The following is a 20,092-nucleotide window of genomic DNA, read 5'->3' as shown; positions in this document are numbered from 1 at the left end:
CACAATTATATCGTTTAAATAATAGGTAGAAAAATAAAAATATTATGTGAATAATTTAATTACTGCACTCAAATTCAAATAGATGACATAGAACAGAAAACTTCCTGTTACAAGCTGACAGATCTAACGCATAAAATTTCTCATAAATTTAATGGCTTATAACTTTTTGTGGGGGTAATATTAAAAAAAAAAAACCTCGGTTGCGTCTTTTCTCTCTCATAGTCTTTGTTTTATCTTGCTCATCGCTTTTATTACAGTTGTTTTTTTGGGAATACCTTTTATTATTTTAGTTATCTTTTCTGCCGTTTGTTCCACCACCGCCTCTTCTCCCCAACTTCGCTCTCTACAAAGCAAACAAGATTTTATTCTCTCTCCTATTTTCTTCCCCTCTTTTAAACTTCTTCAAGTTCGCGGAGCGCTTCCATGGCGGCAGCAAGTGATCGCTTCTCGATTCGGTATACTTCCTCTCTTCTCTCTCTCCCTCTCTCTCTCTCTCTCTATCTATACCATATCTCTTGTGCTTTCTACTCTCAATTTCTGACAAGATCTGAAATCTATGCTGATGCTTTGATCCAATCTTCGGCAACTGAGTAGTGATTACGCGGCAAAGATGAGGATCGTTGACTTAGCAAAGTCATGGCCGTTCATCGGCGAAAAGGACGAAAAACCATCGCTTCCACCGATTTCAATATGCAGATTCCGATGGTGGACAGACGAGCTCAGCTCAGCAAGATATGCTGCTGATGAGGCGGAAATTAAAGCGGCAGAAGCGGAGAAAACAAATGAAAAGCCAGTTGAAATAATCGAGCGTCACTTACCAAATTCTCCACCAATTGCGACTGCGGAGAAAACAACTGAAGAGGAGTATTTGCGTCGTTCGACGAAAGTAAAGACTAGGATGCCGAAGAAGCGATCAATAGTCGAGCTCTTTGCTTCCGCACCGCAGATCGAGCCCGTGGATCAGTCGAATGGCAATGATGGAGACGGAGAGAATAAAGAAGAAGAGGAGAAGGTGATGAAGAGGAAGAGAAAGGGGAAACGAATAAAAGGGGCGATCAAGATGGAGATTCACGCTTTGAAAAAGGTACGTTCTTTATTTTTATTTTTATTTTTTTGCATTTCCATTTTTGAAGTAAAGAAATTCTTGCCTTCTTCTTGATGTCTTATTGTGGGAATAGGCCTTTTTTAATTAAGTCTTGTGTCAGCGTTCTCATCATTTAGGTATTGTAGGGTACACGATTCGTATTAGTTGTCAGGTTTGGTTCTCTAATAATTGTGTGTTGATATTTTTTTTTAGATTATGTGATTAATAAAGATGAAAGGAGGTTAGGGAAGTGTTATTTTATGTGATTTTTTGGCGATTTATGAGCTAGAAACGTCATTAACGCTCTGATTTGTTCTGTTGGGTTGACGTATTTAGCTTAGTTTGTTTGGTTCTCACGTGAATTAAACGCTTGATGGACTGTTTACTTGGTCTCTTTTGGTTAAATTCTTTTTAACATCAGCAGGTTCGGATTTAAAATTTAGGGTGAGATTCGAGGGAATGTGGGGTAAGCTTATTAGATGATCGCTGGATTGTAAACATCTTATTTTTTGCTTTGTTTGCATTGCAATGAGATGATGTTATGTATTATAGGTGACGTTAAGTTTCGTCTATTGATCAAACTTTAGTTTTGTTCGGTAAATTTGGTTCACAGATTAATTCTAGGGGAAATTTTTTGTTTGATGATACCCTCATCGTTCGTTCTACTTTCCTATATATTTCTTTATCGTTATTGGTTCATCAATCCATGCCTTCCTATATTGGAAATTTTTTTTACTAGCTAGTCTTACTTGCTTTATACATTCCTTCTACTAATAAACAAACCTTGTTTATCAAGGGCGATATATGAATGGGGAACTTCACCCCAATGGCACCGCTAATATTGATCTGCTGGTTTGGATCTTTCACTGTCAATTAAGAGATTTTTGGTTTGAATCATGTCTTAGCTTAAGATAGAAAAATTTCATCTTTTTTTTTCATAAAATTAACCAACGACAGGACCTACATGTTAATATAAGATGAAAATACAAGGTCCTTAAGGGGGACCTTCAACTCACTATTGCTCTATAGAGCTACAAAATAAATTCAAAATAAAAAACCTACAAACTAAAAAGTCCCCTCTAGAAAAAAAATACAGGAAAACTCATAAACATGCTAGGGCCGCTAGGAGCTAGCACCCAAAAAAAAAAGAACCAGATGAAGGAAATTGGCAAAACCTTTCTCGCCCAAAAAATCAGCTTGCAACTAGCACCAACAAGCCAAAAAATCATAAGACAAGGAAAAATACAAACACAAACGGGCACAAAGCAAATATTATAGAGATTAACATAAGCTTAAACAAGAAGGTTTATGTCATAGTAGATATGATCAGAAACACTAAGAAGCCAAATATGAAGAAAAATGACACCAATGAACATCATCTTCTCATTTCTGCAAGTGGTACAAAGGATATTGGTAGCCAACCTAGAGATCATAAATTGGTTTAGGGCAGCAAAATAAATCAATAAATAAACAAAACCTTGAGACAAGTCGATAAAATAGCAAGACCATTCTTCCGGGCTACAATCTGACCATACAAGTACATACCATTACTACCACAGAAACAACATCAATTCACCGAAACAAACCGCAGACAATAACCAACAATACTCCTGTTCAAAAGAAGATTTTTAGAAGCTAGCACCAAACTAAAACACAGACTACATAAAGAAACATTGAAGCAGGGCCAAAAATAGAAATTGGCACATAACAACAACAAAAAATACCCAATCAACCTAGAGCTCGAAATAACCCAACAAACATCACATACTGAAAACAGCAGAGCCTCCCACATCCTGGTAGAGATACATACCCATAGAAAGGCGTTGAGAAGAGTGTCCATAAAGACCACCATAAAATCACAAAAATCCCCAAAAGATAGCCAACATAACCAAGCCAAGAAAACAACAATGATGAAAATTGAAAGAAGCCACACAGAACAACCAAGAAACAGAAACTCTCACCAAATAACGAGACAAAAGTAAGGCAAAGGTTAAACATTCTAAATACAAGGCAGGCTAGACTTATCCAAAATAATAATACCTTTCAGCAAGTGAGGTAAGTTCATAGCATTGAACTCTTGAAATCCAATAGGGTGACACCCAAACTTAGCCATCCAATCTGCAACAGAATTAGCTTCCCGATGAATATGAGAAGAATCCATTAAGGTAATGTTTAATTTTTCTAAAGGTAGAAATTATGTGGGCTCCCACGCATGGACCACATCATTAAGAATATGAATAATAAGCAAAGCATCCACTTCACTCTAGACATTAATTAACAATTTGTAATATATGACATAGATCTAAACCATAAGATAATGCCATAAGCTCGGCAGTAACAACATTACAGAAATTTAAAGGACCAGCAAAAATAGCAATAACATTACAAAGATGGTTCTTAATGATGCCATCCTCAACAACATCACTGGCACCAATAGACCCATCATAATTCAAATTGCAATAAAGAATAGAAGGTTTAATTAATCCATCTCACAATGAAATCCATTTTATCAGAAAGATTATTCTTGTTATAAATACCCAAATCAAAAATAATATACGGAAACTAGTAAAAATTAGCGTCCAAAATGAGATTAACAGGCAAAATTCGATCATAATTTAGTGTTTTACTCAAAAAAGTTCCACTAATTCGTCTTGATTTTGCAGCTAGTTTTCTTGATTGTAAATTGTTAGGAAAGATGCAAGCTTTCAATCAGTCTTTTTAACGAGAAAGAAAAAAGCATCAATGTGCATAAAAAGTGGAGTTATAACTTTAATTAATACGAATATTTTCTAGGAGAGTTCATCTGTGAAGTTGAACTTTAACTAAGTCACAAAATCTAAAATTGTTGAGGATATATAGTGGAGTTTACTTCAACATGTGAGCCTTTGTCAAAAGCTTTCAAATTGTTGTAATTGATTAAACCTGAGGAATTCCTAGTACCTAAGGCTTGTTCTTTAGATGTTAGTGACTCATTAATTGCATTCAGTTAACCAAAGGAAGCATTTCAATTAAATCATATAATTTTTTAGTTTCCTTGATAGTTAAATGTATGTTAACCCTTAACTAAAATGAAATGGGCCGAACTTTGATCATATTTTAATTCACACTCGCACTTCCTAAAATTTTCCAAAACAATCGCTCATTTGGCTAAATTCCTAAAAACATAATGATTCTGCTATGGGAAGGAGGGGAGGGAGACACTATAATGATTGTGAAGAGTGAAGGTTTCATATGATATAATTACTGCATGCAGCTTGTACGGTATTTTAATTATTTTCATTTCTTCTCTGAAAAATGGAATTTGATATGTTAGCACCATCGATGTTATTAAAAGAGTGAATTTCATCGCAGGAAAAGTATGTAGGCATGATCTTTCTCATACCACCTTTTATATGGTTCATGGATTCATTCGATTGCTTTGAACATTGTAAGATTGGAATTAGATTTTTCAGCCATTTGGATCAATTAAAAAATATTTAAAAGATAATAAAACCTAAGCATGAACTACATTTTTGTTGGATATAACATTAATAATAAAAAAATAGTAATATTTAACTATGGTATATTTATTTTTGCTAAAAAAGACATAAATGGTTTCTCTTGTTAAACACTACATTCTAATTCCTTGAATCGAATCCTTAAAATTAAATTTAGTTTAAAATAAAATGTTAGATATTCTTGGTAGCTACTATCACAAAAAATTTAGTCAAAAAAATAATATCCATAATAATATAAAATTTCAAAGATGATTAAATTTATAAATACAAATCTTATTAATTTTTAATATATTTACATAAACTTTTATGTAGCCTACACCCCTTATCATTGGAAATATTTCTTTTCGCGGTTTCAAATACTCTTGGTTTATCTTTAATTCAACTCCTATTACACCCATGTTTACAAAAATTTATCAAACATTCATTATATGAAATATGGATGTATTATATAAAAAAATAAAAGCATAAATATGATATAACTTTTAAGTCAAATGATCAAATAGAGTTATGTTTTATGAGTATTGTATATGTAATATGAGATTATAATTAAATTATGATGATAAATTTTATTAAATTTTAATTAGGCATGTCATATTTGATGGTTTTTAGAGTTAGATGATAATAAAATCACCAATAATTTTCCTAGGCAGTTTCACTTAACTCAATAATAAGGCACCTTTGCTCTTATCTCTTGTGATTATTAATCTCTTACTAATATTAAAGATCACAAAATAAAACAGGAACACTAATTTCATATTAAAAATGAGAGAATATTTCAACAATCACACACATTATTTTAAAACATTTTTATGCTTTAACATAGTCCACCTTTTCTAGAGTTGCATCCTTTCAAAATAAGATTACAACAAAAAAAAAAACAGTAAATAAAACTGAAATATTAAATTTCTCTTGATAGTTATCCGCATAACCACCATTAACTTTCACTTGATAGTTATCCACATATCAACCAGTAACTTCTACTTGTAATTATCCACGTATCAAACAAGTTACCCATATTATCTGATTTATTTGAGTTTATCAACAACTAAGTGCTAGAAATGGAAAGCTTAATAGCCAAATTTATCCACATCTTCTCCTTTCAAATCCCTTAGAAAGATTGCCAATATCATGATATGAACATAAATGTTGGAATTTTTTATTCAAAATTAGTTATATTGGCTATTGCTACTGTCGTTTTAGACTACGATAATGATTGCTCTCCTATTGCCAACTTCATATTAAAAGTCGTTTTCCCATCTCTTTCACCTCTTCAATAAATGCAAAAGATCAATAGTGCCGATACTGTTTGTATTATTGAGAGTACGAAAGAAAGGCTCAAATGTACTCCCCCTCAAGATCCTATGACAGGTTTTGCCGAGTAATACAATCAAATGATCATTATTTGGTAATGTTGGTCTGTTAGTCATATTGGTCTGGCTTGGGGCATGCTTTGCAATTATTGTTTTATAAATGATAATAATTTATAAAAAAGCCATAAGCTAACAAACCAAAGAAGAAAACGTAAAATCAAGAGAGCACGTTAATCAAATTAGTTAATTGTTGCTGGTTAGCTCAGCTGTTGTCACACATTCTTGAATCCATGGAAGCGGTCTTCTTCGGATCGGAAGAAGCACACTGTGTCATGATCCACGATTTGCAGTAGTGGAGCGTCCAAGAAGCTTCGTGAGTTCCTCGCAGTCCTAACGACGAGCACTTTCAACCGGCTCAAGAACCTCTGCTGAGAGATATTCAGAGGTGGTAGTGAGTCTGGTCTTCTTTTACCTCAGAATTGACTTCGTGGTCTTTCCCAAACCGATAGCTTTTTCTTTTCCCGTCTTTATTCATAGAATTTCGAACCAATAGATAGTAATTGAGAGTGCGAGCGCGCAAGAGAAGTTGATTATAGAGACATATGCATGCTTGTGACTTTTTTTTTTTTTTTTGTTTTTCAGAAACCAGATAGGACTTAAAATCGGAAAGAAGAGAAGTTTGGGGTTTTTTTATTTTTATTTTTTTTAGTTTTATTTAAAGAAGAATTTGATTTTTCACAATGGAGAAAAAGGATTCATGTAGCGGACCCCACCGATTGGGACAAATGCTTGATGTTGTTGTGGATAAGAGAAGTTTGAGGTTCAATGGTTCAATCCGGAACGAATTAGGGTTAAATCGATAACGTTAAAAATATGAATTTTTTTTAAATAAGAATTAAATGATAGAATAATCATATACTTATATAAAATTTAGAATAAAACATAGATATATTCACACATTAATAATATCTTACATAGATTTTATTTAATTCAAATTTAACAAAAAATTAGCTTACATATAAATTGATAAATTTAATGTAAATTATTAATAATTTATTTTATACGTTTAAATATAATTTTCACTTATAAATTATCATTTAAATTCATATTATAAATTTATATTTATAAAATATTAAGATTATATAATTTATTATTAATAAATAATTAATAAATTTATTTTTATAGTACATAAATCATAAGTTAAGTATATAATTTATTCAACAATATTAATTAAAAATAAATGCAATTTATATCATAAAAAGTTTATTTAAAAATATATTTAAAAATATATATTGCATGTTCTAAATTTAAGAATTAAAAAACTTGAAATTATTTAGCTCCATATCACTTAGATAACTTCAACTAAGTAATATTTATACATTATATTCTCTATGAAGTTTGGATGGGGTAAGAACTCATATGGAGTGAAGGTAACATGTGAAATTATTAGTTAAAATTTTTTATTTAAAAATGAAATATTTTAAATTTAAATTAATTTGTTAAATTTCAAAGATTACTTAATATTTTATTTCTAAATATATTAACTTAATTTACTTCATTTTTTATTTTGTTAGAAATCAAATAGATCGTTTCAAGGGTATTAGATTCGATTCGTTGGTTAATTTGGAGGTTCTGGCTGATTCATCCGTATTTGAAATAAACTATTTTTTAGGATCAACCGAATCGGCCTTAAGACTAGTTCACGTTGAACTAGTCTGACAGACCTGTCTGATCTAATTTTAAAAACTCTTAAATATAATAATTTTAACTATTTACTGTAAATACTTTGTGATAATACAACATAATTTTATTTATGTATCTGTTGGATACACACTGTAGTTTACATTCTGCAATTGATTGAGATAATATTAAAAAATAAAATAATGAGAATATGGATTGCATGCTGTGGGCTCAGAAAATTCGGCCCGGGCCTCCGCACGCTATGCTTTTTCTTCGGGGGAGTTTTAACGGATTAAGTTCCATAATAAATTTTTTGAAGGCATATGGATTTATACATAAGAAACTATCCAGAGATTTCGCCCTCATTTTGTGAGGACTTTATGATCTGAGTTCTAGTTTCCTATAGTTAATTATCCCTCCTGTTCACATGAGAGAACTTTCGATTAATGCTAGTCGTCAATCAGATATGTAGATAATATGTGTTATGATGCATATAGTAGCAGCATGGGTTTAGGAATTTGGGAATTTGAAAATTAAGGGGTTGATATTTAAAATTAAAAATTTCACCATCTTGCACTTAAAGTAGATGATGGGTGAATAGATGAGGGACCCGAACAAGATCCCATGATTTCGTCGTCCTAGGCCATCATGGTCCCTGGTCTACTTAGTTAGAGGAGGTAGTCGACCCAACCTGACAGAAGGATCATTGTCGACAGCCATGGGTTGCTTCGTCCAAGGGAATCTTATAGACCTAGAACGAGTGTTCATCTAAGGGGGAAAATTTGAATCCACCTTAGCTAATCGAGGGCTTTATGCCCTATCGATCATACCCTATTAATTCATATCTCAAGAATTTGAATCCACTAGGGAGCGTATTGGCTCTGGCCAAAACTGATATTTCATGGTGCCATTTGACGGCAAAACCACTAGATTCAGAGGGCCCTTGGTCATAACCGTTTATCCTACAATGCCAATTGACGACAAAATCGTTAGTTAGAGGACACGTACAATGTCTTTAATTGTAGGAGATTGTTTGAAAATGGATCCTAGTGATGATATTTTTTAATAGGAATTAACTCTATGTGAGCTGAAGTAAATTTTAATTTGTTTACCCCGGCAAACTATTGTGGAGAGTGGATGAATTCTGTGCTTTTAAGTGTTTGATGGTTTGATTTCAATTTTAAAACATTTAGATTTTGGGACTTTTGGTGTTTTTTTGGATTTTCATGAGTATTGTGGTGAATTTTTGAATTTTTTGAAATGGATCACTTCGGTTGAGATATGCATTCAATACGACCATCATCGGGGTGTCCGTGGTCACTTTTATTTGATTTTTTTATTTTTATAGATGATCCTTGTCAACTCTTTCGAGCTGTCAATAGATGTTCATGTTTTGTTGGCTTTATGCCTTTATTAGTGAATTCTCATTGTTATAGGCCTTGAAGGCCTAATATGAATGTATTAAGACAAATATATCGATTTTCGCAATCATATATTTGTTTGATGATTCAAAGCTCATTGACTCTTATTGATCTACATAGAAGGATAGGGTTCAAACTTGAATTCACTTATAGACCTGTGTAGCATCTCTAAAAGTCACGTGCATACCCATAACACACTCGCCGGGGCCCATATAGGTGTTTAGGGGCATTTTATGATTATTTGATGAACCTTGTCGACTCCTATTTACCTGCTTAGGAGAATCGAGTTCAAATTTATTGATCCGCATAGCATCCCTAGACGTCATTTGTGTACCTATAACAAGCTCGGCGGGGTCTATACGAGTTTTGTTATTCCATTTACCCATTTTGTGTACCTATGTATATACAAATTATAATGTATGTGCGGGAGTACTTTAAAATATCCATTAACTTCTTCTATCTGCTTACATGAATGTTGCGGATCAGGTGGCATAACATAGCAGCTTCTGAATTGAATTATTCGCTGTTTTATACAGGTACACTGTCGTGCACTATTTATTATTTTATAAAAGTGTTTTATAGTACACTAATGAATCTCATACTTTTTCATATAAGTGAATCATAACGTTATCAATTGAATCTCACGAGATATTTCATTGTTCTGATACAGACTATCTTTTCTCATTCATTAGTAGGTCCTTCTTGAAATTCTGACTGCTGCCTTGAAAAGAACTCTTTTTAGGATCTTCAGTATAATAGGCCTCCACGAGGTGTAATATGTACAACCACATTATTGGTCTCCAAAATGAATAGATATATTTAGGTACACTTGTTATTTTCAGTGTTTGTGGATGCCATAATTGTTTTTTTCATAAGTATAGGACCAAGAAGAAATTTTGGAAAATCAAAAAGTTTAGTTCGAATTTGTTCAAACATCTCTTCCATTCTACTAGTAGGTGTCCTTTTCTGTACATCGAGTTATCTTCGAACCCAACGTACTCACAAATCTCAATTACCATTGTTATAAGTGATATATATACTTGTGTCCACAAGGGTTCGTTGTATTTACGATATACCCACTATTGTTATCCACAGGTACTATATCAAGTATTACTGCTTGTATAAATCGTTCACTACAATCTCCCGGATGTAATTATAGGAGAATCATTGCGCTTGTTTCATATCCACCTTTCAATAATCTCATGTGGTTTGATGTACTTATTTGCAAGGATGGATCTTTCACTATCAATTGATAGTGTTGTCATCTCAATCTTGTATGGATTTTCATAGGAGTCTATTACATCTACATTATTTACACCATTGTCACTCATAACTTATTTGCAGCGATAGGTCCTCCGCTAATGATCTCCAGTGTCACCTTCTTCAATCAACAGACGAATTATTATTTGTGTTGAGCTTTTAATAATTCATATAGGATACACATATGAATTATGCAACCATATGTTGTTCTTGCAAGTATGGTGCATTTGACCTTGTAGAGACTCGTATATGCTCCAAATGTATTGCATTGTGTATGATGAGTGTTGGATGAACTCCACTCATTGCTAATTTCTTTATACATTTTGACCCCCATTACTTGTAGGGCTTAATACACTTAACTGCATTTTGATCTTATGTTTGTAATAGATAAACGTGATTGCTTGCATGTAGATGAGCCATGTTGAGTGTCACAAGTCTTCTATTTTCTTAACTAGAGGAAGAAAAATGATGTTTGAATAACAAAGGATCTTTTATTTTAATTGTTCAAGTCTCTTATATCAAGTTCAAGTTCAAACCAATTTCATGTCCTCTGTAGTTTGTTTGAGTTCAAATCAATTTCATGTCCTCTGTAGTTTGTTCGAGTTCACTGGGGTTCATATTTGTTAAAGTTCATTGTTGTTCAATGGCTTGTAAGTATAGTCCCATGCAGTTCATTCAGTTCATGTTCTTTACATTAGACTCAATCCAAGCTCATGAGTCCTTTGTGCAATTCAAGTTCTTTCTTTTCATTCAAATTATGGTTCAAGTTAAGTTTATTTGATGTCCAAATAAAGTTCAATGTTTGTTCCAAGTCCTTATCATTTTTAGATAAAATTTTAGGAAAAAAACTAAAAGGCAGCCTGCCCGCCATGTCAAGAAAGACGTGCATGATTGGTGTTGTGAGACATTGCGGCCGTAGTCTTCTTCCCCCACCATACCAAGAAAGGCGTACATGGGTCTTCAAGGGTACCTATTTGAAAAAGTAAAATTTTCCCGTGTACAGATACTTATGTTTTTTGTCTCATTGTGCTAAGAAAAGTGTGCACAGAAATTGCCCGCCTCATCGTAGGCACTGTATTAAGTACCCTTCCGCCATGCGAAGAAAAGCGTGCATAGGGGGTCCCTTGGCACATTGCAAATGCCGAGAACAAGACTTTAGAAGAGGATTACCCACCTCGCCACAAGCACCATGATGAACTTCCTTCCACCGTGCTAAGAAAAGTGTGCATGGGTGGTTGTTTGCCATGTTGCAAGCGCTGAGATAGATTTTCCCAAGTTTAGGATATTATACCTTAACAAAGGGGCCATGGTAGTGTTGGCTCGTGGATCGAGGCAAGAGTAGGAGAACATTTAATTCATAATTAATTATATTTGACATATTATTAATAATATTTAATTAATAATTAATTATAAATTAAATATTTTTAATTTATAATTAATAATAAACTAACTATAATTAATTATATTAATACATAACTGATTATATTTAATTTAAAATTAATTATAAATCAAAATTTTAAGTACCATTTAAGTCTAATCGTGTTAATCATAGAGTTTAACTCTCTTAAACAGGGAGTTAAAGGGATTCGACCGAAGAAGCTCACGAGCTTTACCTTCAAAGTAAGTTGCTCCCGTATGGCTTCTGATTGAAATGCCTTAACTTCTGATCCAACGGGAGAAGGCACAAAAGGAGAAAGTTCCTTTCACAGCAGGTTGAGCTCCCGTCATTGCCTCCGATCAAAAATGTCATAACTTCATATCTGAGGGGAAAGGGACGCCACCGAAGAGCGACGTCGACCAACAAAGGAGCTAAAGAAGCGTATGCAAGGAAGAAAGTTTCCTCCACAGTGATCCGAGCTCCGGTTGTTGCTTCCAATCGAATGTCGTAACTTTCGATCGTTAGGGAAGGCAAAGTCGGTGGAGGGGAAAAAGTTGAACAATAACGAAGGAAACAAAGAAGTGGCGAATGGGAGAATGATCCTTCATAGGCAGCAGCTCTCATTATTTCTTCCACCTAAAATGTCACAACTTCTGATTCTATAGGAAGGGAGCGTCATCGTCGAGAGAGATAGAGAGAGAGATGGGAGAGAGTAGCCGAAGACCTCTCTTTCTTCTCCCTTTAAATGACACGAGAAAATCGAGAAAGTTTGACAGGGATGTTTAGCCCTTATGAACTAGTCCCGAGGCTAACCAAGAGGGGGGTGAATTGGTATTTTAAATTTTTTTTAAGCAAAAGCACAATCACAACCAAACCATGATTCACCATAGAAATCAAAGTACAAAAATTAAATGCAGAAGTACAATAAGAAAAAAAATACACCATATTTTATAGTGGTTCGGTCAACCTGGTCTACATCCACTCCCTGGAGCCTCTTCTCCGAGTATTGAACTAAATATAGTGTCTCACCTTTTGACATTTTGCCCCCATAGTAAGGCAGATAAGTATGTACAAAAACTCCTTTCCACTAACCATGATGAGGCAGAGAACCCAACTTCTTTTGTTTCCTCAAAAAGCAGGCAGAGAACCCAACTCCTTTTGCTTCCTCCTGAAGTAGGCAGATAACCTCGATCAGTTGCTTAAGTAGACCTCTCTAGAAGCCCCAAGGAACTAGGAATGATGACCAGAGAGGACGACGAGGATCCTTGCTTGTAGCAACCTTTGTGAAGCCCCTCACAAACTCCCCCTCACAAGATCCTTTCTCTCTCCTCCTTGCTCTCCCTCTCCTCTTGGCTTTCTTAGGTCAGGACAGCAGTAAAAGATTTTTTTTTGAGAAAATAACAGATCTTTTAAATAAGGGCTCCAAATTAGCCCTAATTAGCAAATAATCGTCAAATATCATCCAAGATGATAATATTATCATCTTATATGATTAATTCAACTTGACGAATATCGTACGCATAATCGCCCTGGATAGATGTTTGGACGATGAAAAAATAACTATATCATCTAGGACAATCTCATGATTGTTCGGGACGATTAGTACAAAATGACGAATATCATCCAGAAAATCGCCCTAAATGGATGTCTGGTTGATATAAAAATAAGTTGATCATCCAGGCTGATTTCCCTATCATCTTGGATGATTATATCATCTTGGATGATTAGTTCAATTCAATACATATCATTCAAAGCGTCACGATGAATGGAGCCAGGCCAATATTTGTTCATCCAGGAAGAACTAAGGTTTGTGAACTGATCATTCTGGCTGATACTGTGATTGTCCAGGATGATATGATCGAGCAATCAAATCTTAATTGCTTTCCTTAAGTAATAGATTAATTTAGGCATAATTACACTACATCATTCAAGATGATGTCCAAAAATAAAAGATGTCTAAATAGATATGTCGACATATTCTTTCTGATTTGAGCCTATTGTCCCGCCCGATACTAATATCATCTAGAACGATGCACTTAATTACGGCTATCTTAACCAGGATGCCCTAATTAGAGTTTCTATTTTAATCTAATTATTGAGGATGATTTTTGGATCATTCTAGATGATGTGAAAAAAAATAGAAAACTATAAACAATCAGAAATTTTTCCCAAAGTGTGTCTGTGCAAGGTTACTTAGCATTAGAACTCATATTATTACAAAGGACTCAAAAAAGGTAAAAGATACATGTCGTATATTATAAATTGACTCAGTCATAATGTACCCAATCTTGAGCTAGTTTAATTTGCAGTTTGATCTTGTAAACGTGAAACATTAGTAGGCAATACAGTCGTAGAGAAATATAAGTATTTGCTATCAATAAAATTATATTTCCTGAAATCAAATTTATAATAATCTCCCCCTTTTTGATGATAACAAATAATCAATCAATTAAAACTAAATAAAACACGAACAAAAGTGAAAACAGTATGACGAAATAACTCAAATATTACTGACCCTTTTGGTTCATAAAAAGGAGGAAAAAACCAAAAAAGAAAAAATATAATATAAGACAAAAAAGAAGAACAAAAGCAAAGTTTTTTTTATCAAAGTATGAATATGATAAAGTCTCAATGTGATTAAATTTAAAGACTTGTAAGACCAATGAGTTAACATCATCGAAATCCGAAATTGGTAGAATATATGATCCTGTTAACCCTAGCTCAGACTTCTCTCAGGGCAAAATCATCTTTTGAAAATTAAAGACCTAACTCAAAAAAACCAATTGGATAAGGAAAGAGATCCGTTCAAAACTTGGTTCTAAAGAAAATATCTTATAAAATAATATATCAAAGTAGTTTATCGCAATCATAAAATTTGAAATCAAACCTTTAAAAATATCAAGTGACACATGAATTCTTCTAAGTTTTAAAAGTTTGAAAGAGAAGAGAGCTTATTTTTTGTGGGCTCATTTTATGTCTCTTTTCAATTGATTAGTACACTTTGCTTATATTTTGATATATTTTCTGTATATTTCTCAATTTAGCATCATTGCGTATCTTTTAATTTTGCATCATTGACCAATTTTTTTTGTTATTTTTGTAAACTAAATTCATTTTCAAAACTCTTAAATACTATCAGTTATGAGTATATCTTCTAGATATTAGAGAAAAAAGCTCACTCTCTAATATAAAGAAGAACAAATCATAAAATAGAATCAAAATCATATGATAAATGTTATGACAATATTAAAAAAAAAAACTTGAAAATAATATAAAAACTTTAAATATTATAAATATAAGATATATTAATTTAGAATGATAGAAAAGTTCTCAATCATAAAGTCCAGCTGTTAATTTCAGATAGACTTTTATTTAGAAAAGAAAATTATACCACTAAAGGAGATCAGAGGAAGAGAAATAATCAACAATATTTCTCCCTTTAACTAATTTGAAGATGTAAAATATTGACTATAAATTTTCAAAAAATAAAAACATGAAATAAAATATCATTTTTATCAGTGATCACAAATAAAAAAAGAAAAATTAAAATAATAAAAAAATAAAAGCTAGTAAAAGTAAAACAAATAAAGTGAAATAATAAAAAGGTAACAAAATAGAAAATTCATAATTTAGTAAACATCAAGTTCATGCATTTATGTCAATTACACCCAATCTGGTCCTTAAGATGCTGAAAGTGTCAGAAGCTAGTGGTTTAGTAAAGATGTCAGCCAATTGATTCTTAGTTGTCACATGGTGTAACTCAATATCTCATTTGGTCACATAGTCTCTAATAAAGTGATGCCTTATGTCAATGTGTTTGGTCCTTGAATATTAAATAAGATTCTTAGAGATGTAGATGACACTATTGTTGTTATAAAAGATTGAAATTATGCTTATCGGTAATTCTAAATTCAAAATTTATTTTTTCAACCAAAGGATTTGGGCCACACAATTTCCTATAATAATGTACTCAGCTTAAGTAGTGCAAAGTGAAATAAAGTTTTGTTTTCTATTAAACAAAAAGACTAAAGATTGTCTTATGAATTGGCAAGTTTCAGAAGTACTCTTTCTATCCACCCTACATCATGCAAAATTAGAATCAGAATATTCAATAATCTCAAAATAAAGTGTTGTGCCTAGGATACCAGATTTCTATGTTTTGGATCCCCAAAATATATCTAAGAATTCTCTTAAATGTTGGCAGGCAAGAATCTTTAGGATCAGCTTAAAATCTAGCACAGAGATAAATATTAAATATTATATTAAGTCGGCTAGCAGTCAGGTAAAATAAACATCCAATCATCCCTCTATACTTCTTTTAATTAATAGATTTTCCATTTGAGTCCTAATCCATCTGAATATTAGAAATCATGGGAGTATTTATTGGCTTGGCTTTATTCATTTCATATTTCTTCATGATATCCTTAATATACTTTGATTGATTTATAAAGATTTCATCATCTAATTGCCTTGTGCTAAATTTTAAAAAGTAGGACAACTCTCCCATCATACGCATCTCAAACTCCTTACTCATTATTTTAGAAAAATCATCCTATAGCTTTTTATTAGAAATCCAAAAGTATATCATCAATATAGATCTGAATAATGAGTAACTCAACTCCTACTTTCCTCAGAAAAAGGATGGTGTCTACGCTTCCCTTAATAAATCCCTCTTTAGTAAAAATGTGTTAAGCCTCTCAAACCAAGCTCTTGGTGCTTATTTTAATCCATATTAATCTTTTTTAATTTAAAAATATGATTTAAAATTGGGAACTCTCAAAACCTAAGGGTTGCTATTTAAACATATCCTCTTTTATTATCCCATTTAAAAAGACACTCTTAATATCCATTTGGTAAAGCTTAAATCTCTTATAACAGACAAATCCTAATAGCACTCTAATGACTTCCAATCTTACTAAAGGGGCAATTGTCTCCTCAAAATCAATCCCTTCTATTTGATTATACCTCTTAGCTATCAATCTCACATTATTCCTAACCACCACACCAAAATCATTCATCTTATTCTTAAAGACTCATTTGGTTTAAACTAAACTTTATCCTTTTGGTCTTTCTACAAGCTCCCAAAAATCATTCCTAATAAATTTGTTTAATTCTTCTTGCATGGCTAAGATCCAAAACTCATCAGACAAGGCTTGATTAATGTTGGTGGGTTCAGTCATTGAGATAAAGGTAGAGTGGTTTACTTCCTTCCTAAGTCCATGCCTAGTTCTAACACCTTTAAAAGGGCTCATAAGATCAGTTCTTTAGGATGACTCAAAGAATTTCTCCAATCCCTAGGCAAGATGTATATAGGTTATATCCTTTCCTCTAGGTTTACATTTTTTACTCATTGGGTAATCTCACCTACACCTTCAGTGTTTTATGGCACTACACTCTTCTCTAAATTTTCAACTCCTTAGGTAATCTCTCTAACACCATCTTCATCCTCAACTTTAGACTTCTTTGGATCAGATTCATCAAACACTACATGAGTAGTCTCCTCCACCATCAATGTCCTCTTATTAAATACCCTAAAAGATTTTCCCATATTTGAATATCCTAAAAATACTCCTTTATCATATTTTAGGTCAAATTTTCCTAAGTGTGACTTCTCATTGTTAAGAATGAAAATCTTATCGCCAAAGACATGGAGGTGAGAAAGATTTGGGTATCCTACCCTTAAGGATCTCATAAGATGTCTTATCAAATTTGGCTCTAACATTCACCCTATTCAAAACATAATAATATGTGTTTACTACTTTAACCCAAAAATATTTTGGAAGAGAATACTCAGCAAGCGTGGCTCTAACGACCTCAACTAAGGTTCTGTTCTTCCTTACAGCTACCCCGTTCTGTTGAGGGTTCCTAGGATCTGAGAAGTGTGACTAATACTCTTATCCTCACAAAATTCTTCAAATCTCTCATTTTCAAACTCTCCCCCATAGTCACTATGGATGGTCAAGCTCTCACAACCTAATTTTTTCTGAATCCAAATGGAGAAGGACTTAAACTCATCAAAAGACACACTCTTATGAGACAAAAATTTAATTCAAGTGAAGCTTGAGTAATTATCAATAATCACAAATCCATAGACTTTTTTCCCCAAGTTAGCAGTGCTAATGGGTCCAAACAAATCCATATGAACGACTTCTAAAGGTCTAGAGATGCTAATATTCTTAATGGAATGGAAAGAGGAATGGACTTACTTCCCTAATTGGCAGGCATCACATAGGTGGTCTTTGAAAAACTTAAGCTTGGGGACACCTCTAATTAGATCTTTTTGGGTCACTCTCCTAAGAGTTTTGATACTGACATGACATAACCTCCTGTGCCACAACTAGGAATCTTCAACAATAATATTTAAATAAAATGAAATAGCACATTCAATATTATTTAAATCAAGCATGTAAATATTATTAATTCACCTTCCCTACAAAATAGTGTTATTATTCAAGATAATAATGTATGTATTTGCTAAAAAAATTATGATAAAGTCCTTATCGTATTGCTAACTGATGCTTAGTAAGTTGTATTTCAGTCTATCTACAAGCAAAATATTTTCAGTCAAAAGATTCTTGGAGTTTCTGATTATACTTGTGCCCACCACTTTCCTGTTGGTATTTTCTCTAAGAGTAACCTTGCCTCCAACCCTAGCCTCTAGCGTAACAAATTGATCGACATCTCCAATCATGTGTCGTGAGCATCTGCTGTCTAAATACCACATGCTCTCATGAGGTCTTTGATGAGAGCACACCTACAAAATCATCAAATGTTAGTTATAGGAACCCAAATAGGTTTGGGTCCCTTCTTATAAAAAAAAGAATGCAATGCATGTGTGTTATGCTGTAAATCATATAATTTGGGTCTCCACACCCAATGTGTACTACGGTGAATAGTGAAAGTATGTGAAATGTATCCTAACATGCTACATGAAAAATATTTAACACCAAGAAAAGGATTTACTAATTTATTTAGGTTATAATGCATCTTCTTTGGTTTTGGCTTTGGATCATAATTAAAAAACTATTCAGGTATGAGTGTATTCTTATTTTTCTCAAGTGCATTCAATTTAGCTTTAAACCTCAAGTTAGTAATTTCTAAAATAGTATTATCAACATTCAAATAGTGCTCCCTATGCTCAAATTCTTCAATATATCTTTTAAAATCAGTTTCAAGTAAGGTGTAGGATGCTTTCAATAATTCATGCTCAACAACCAACTCAAAATGTTTTTTATTCAATTCATCAAACTCATCAAGTAATGATATGTGATCGCTATCAACTTGAGTGAAATCTTTACTTAAAATTTCATACTCTTTTTTCAAATTTGAGAACTCCAATTTCAAACTAGTTTAAGATTTCTTACGTTTCCTGTATAATGCATGAATATTCTCACAAACTTCAAGTAATTGATCATAAGTTGATTAACATACCTCTTCTTTGTTAGACTGACCAAGATGATCACCCATCAAGCATAAGTTTATTGTCTCTTCCTCAGCTTCAGTCTCAGAGGAGTTAGATGCAGAATCCTCCCAAAATTCTTTTTGGAACTGCTTCTTATCTTTCCTGTACTTGGGTTTCTCCTCACCCTTCTTTTTGTTTGGGTGATCCTTAAGTGTAGGACAATCATCTTTGACTTGTTCAGACTTTCTGCATTCAAAACACATCAAAAGAACTTTTATAATTTTTGCTACCATTTCCTTTGTTCCATTTCTGATGGTGCATGTGATTCTTTCTTAGAAAATTTTTGAATTACTTAATGATTAAGGCAACAGCATCACTTTCAAACCCGGAAGAATCACTGTATGTGTTGTTGGCCTTCAATGCCCCAATTTTCTCCTTCTTTCGCTCACCTGCATCAAGTTGTCTTTGGTTCACTCCTTACTCATATTGAGTCTAATAATTAGGTTGTTAAGCCTAAATTAATGTCCCAAGGCTACCAAGAGGGGGGGTGAATTGGTAGTTTTAAAAAATTTTAAACCTTCTTTTTAAAATTATGTTGAACCGAAATAAAATGTTTCTTTTAAATTTTTGTAGAAAAAGTTTTTCAACCACAGAGTTTTTAAGACTAAAATTAACATGCAAAAATGTAAAAACAGTAAAGTAAATGACACCAGAAATGTCCCAAGGCTACCAAGAGGGGGGGTGAATTGGTAGTTTTAAAAAATTTTAAACCTTCTTTTTAAAATTATGTTGAACCGAAATAAAATGTTTCTTTTAAATTTTTGTAGAAAAAGTTTTTCAACCACAGAGTTTTTAAGACTAAAATTAACATGCAAAAATGTAAAAACAGTAAAGTAAATGACACCAGAGTTATAGTGATTCGGTCTAAAACCAGACCTACATCCACTCCCTAGAGGCACCCTCTGAGTATTGCACTAATACCAATAGTGACTCTCCTTTTGCAACCACAGCAAGGCGGAGAAGCCCTTACAAAACTCTCTTCCACCACTACCCGGTGTGG

The 20,092-nt window shown here is 32.9% G+C and overlaps 1 protein-coding gene across 2 annotated transcripts; it reads left to right on the top strand.

Annotated features, from left to right (window-relative positions):
* The first annotated feature begins 258 nt into the window (after window positions 1-258).
* Window positions 259-4,149, top strand: LOC110100567. 2 transcript variants are annotated; one of them, XM_028699149.1, is made up of 3 exons: window positions 260-455; window positions 595-1,084; window positions 1,509-4,149. In XM_028699149.1, the coding sequence occupies exons 1-3, from the start codon at window positions 424-426 to the stop codon at window positions 1,518-1,520; spliced, it is 534 nt and encodes a 177-aa protein (XP_028554982.1). In that variant the 5' UTR covers window positions 260-423; the 3' UTR covers window positions 1,521-4,149. The 2 variants fall into 2 exon arrangements, with proteins under 2 accessions (XP_020683793.1, XP_028554982.1); XM_020828134.2 differs by lacking the exon at window positions 1,509-4,149 and having other exon boundaries at window positions 259-455; window positions 595-1,471.
* Window positions 4,150-20,092: the final 15,943 nt, after the last annotated feature.

This window comes from Dendrobium catenatum, unplaced genomic scaffold (assembly GCF_001605985.2).
Source record: "Dendrobium catenatum unplaced genomic scaffold, ASM160598v2 fragScaff_scaffold_1220, whole genome shotgun sequence".
NCBI lineage: Eukaryota > Viridiplantae > Streptophyta > Magnoliopsida > Asparagales > Orchidaceae > Dendrobium > Dendrobium catenatum.
This window is presented reverse-complemented; position numbering and strand designations above follow the sequence as displayed.

Coding starts and splice junctions, on each gene's coding strand:
- LOC110100567 (XM_020828134.2), top strand. CDS start 424: ATGGCGGCAGCAAGTGATCGCTTCTCGATTCG. Junction 456..594: donor AGTGATCGCTTCTCGATTCG/GTATACTTCCTC, acceptor GCAACTGAGTAG/TGATTACGCGGCAAAGATGA.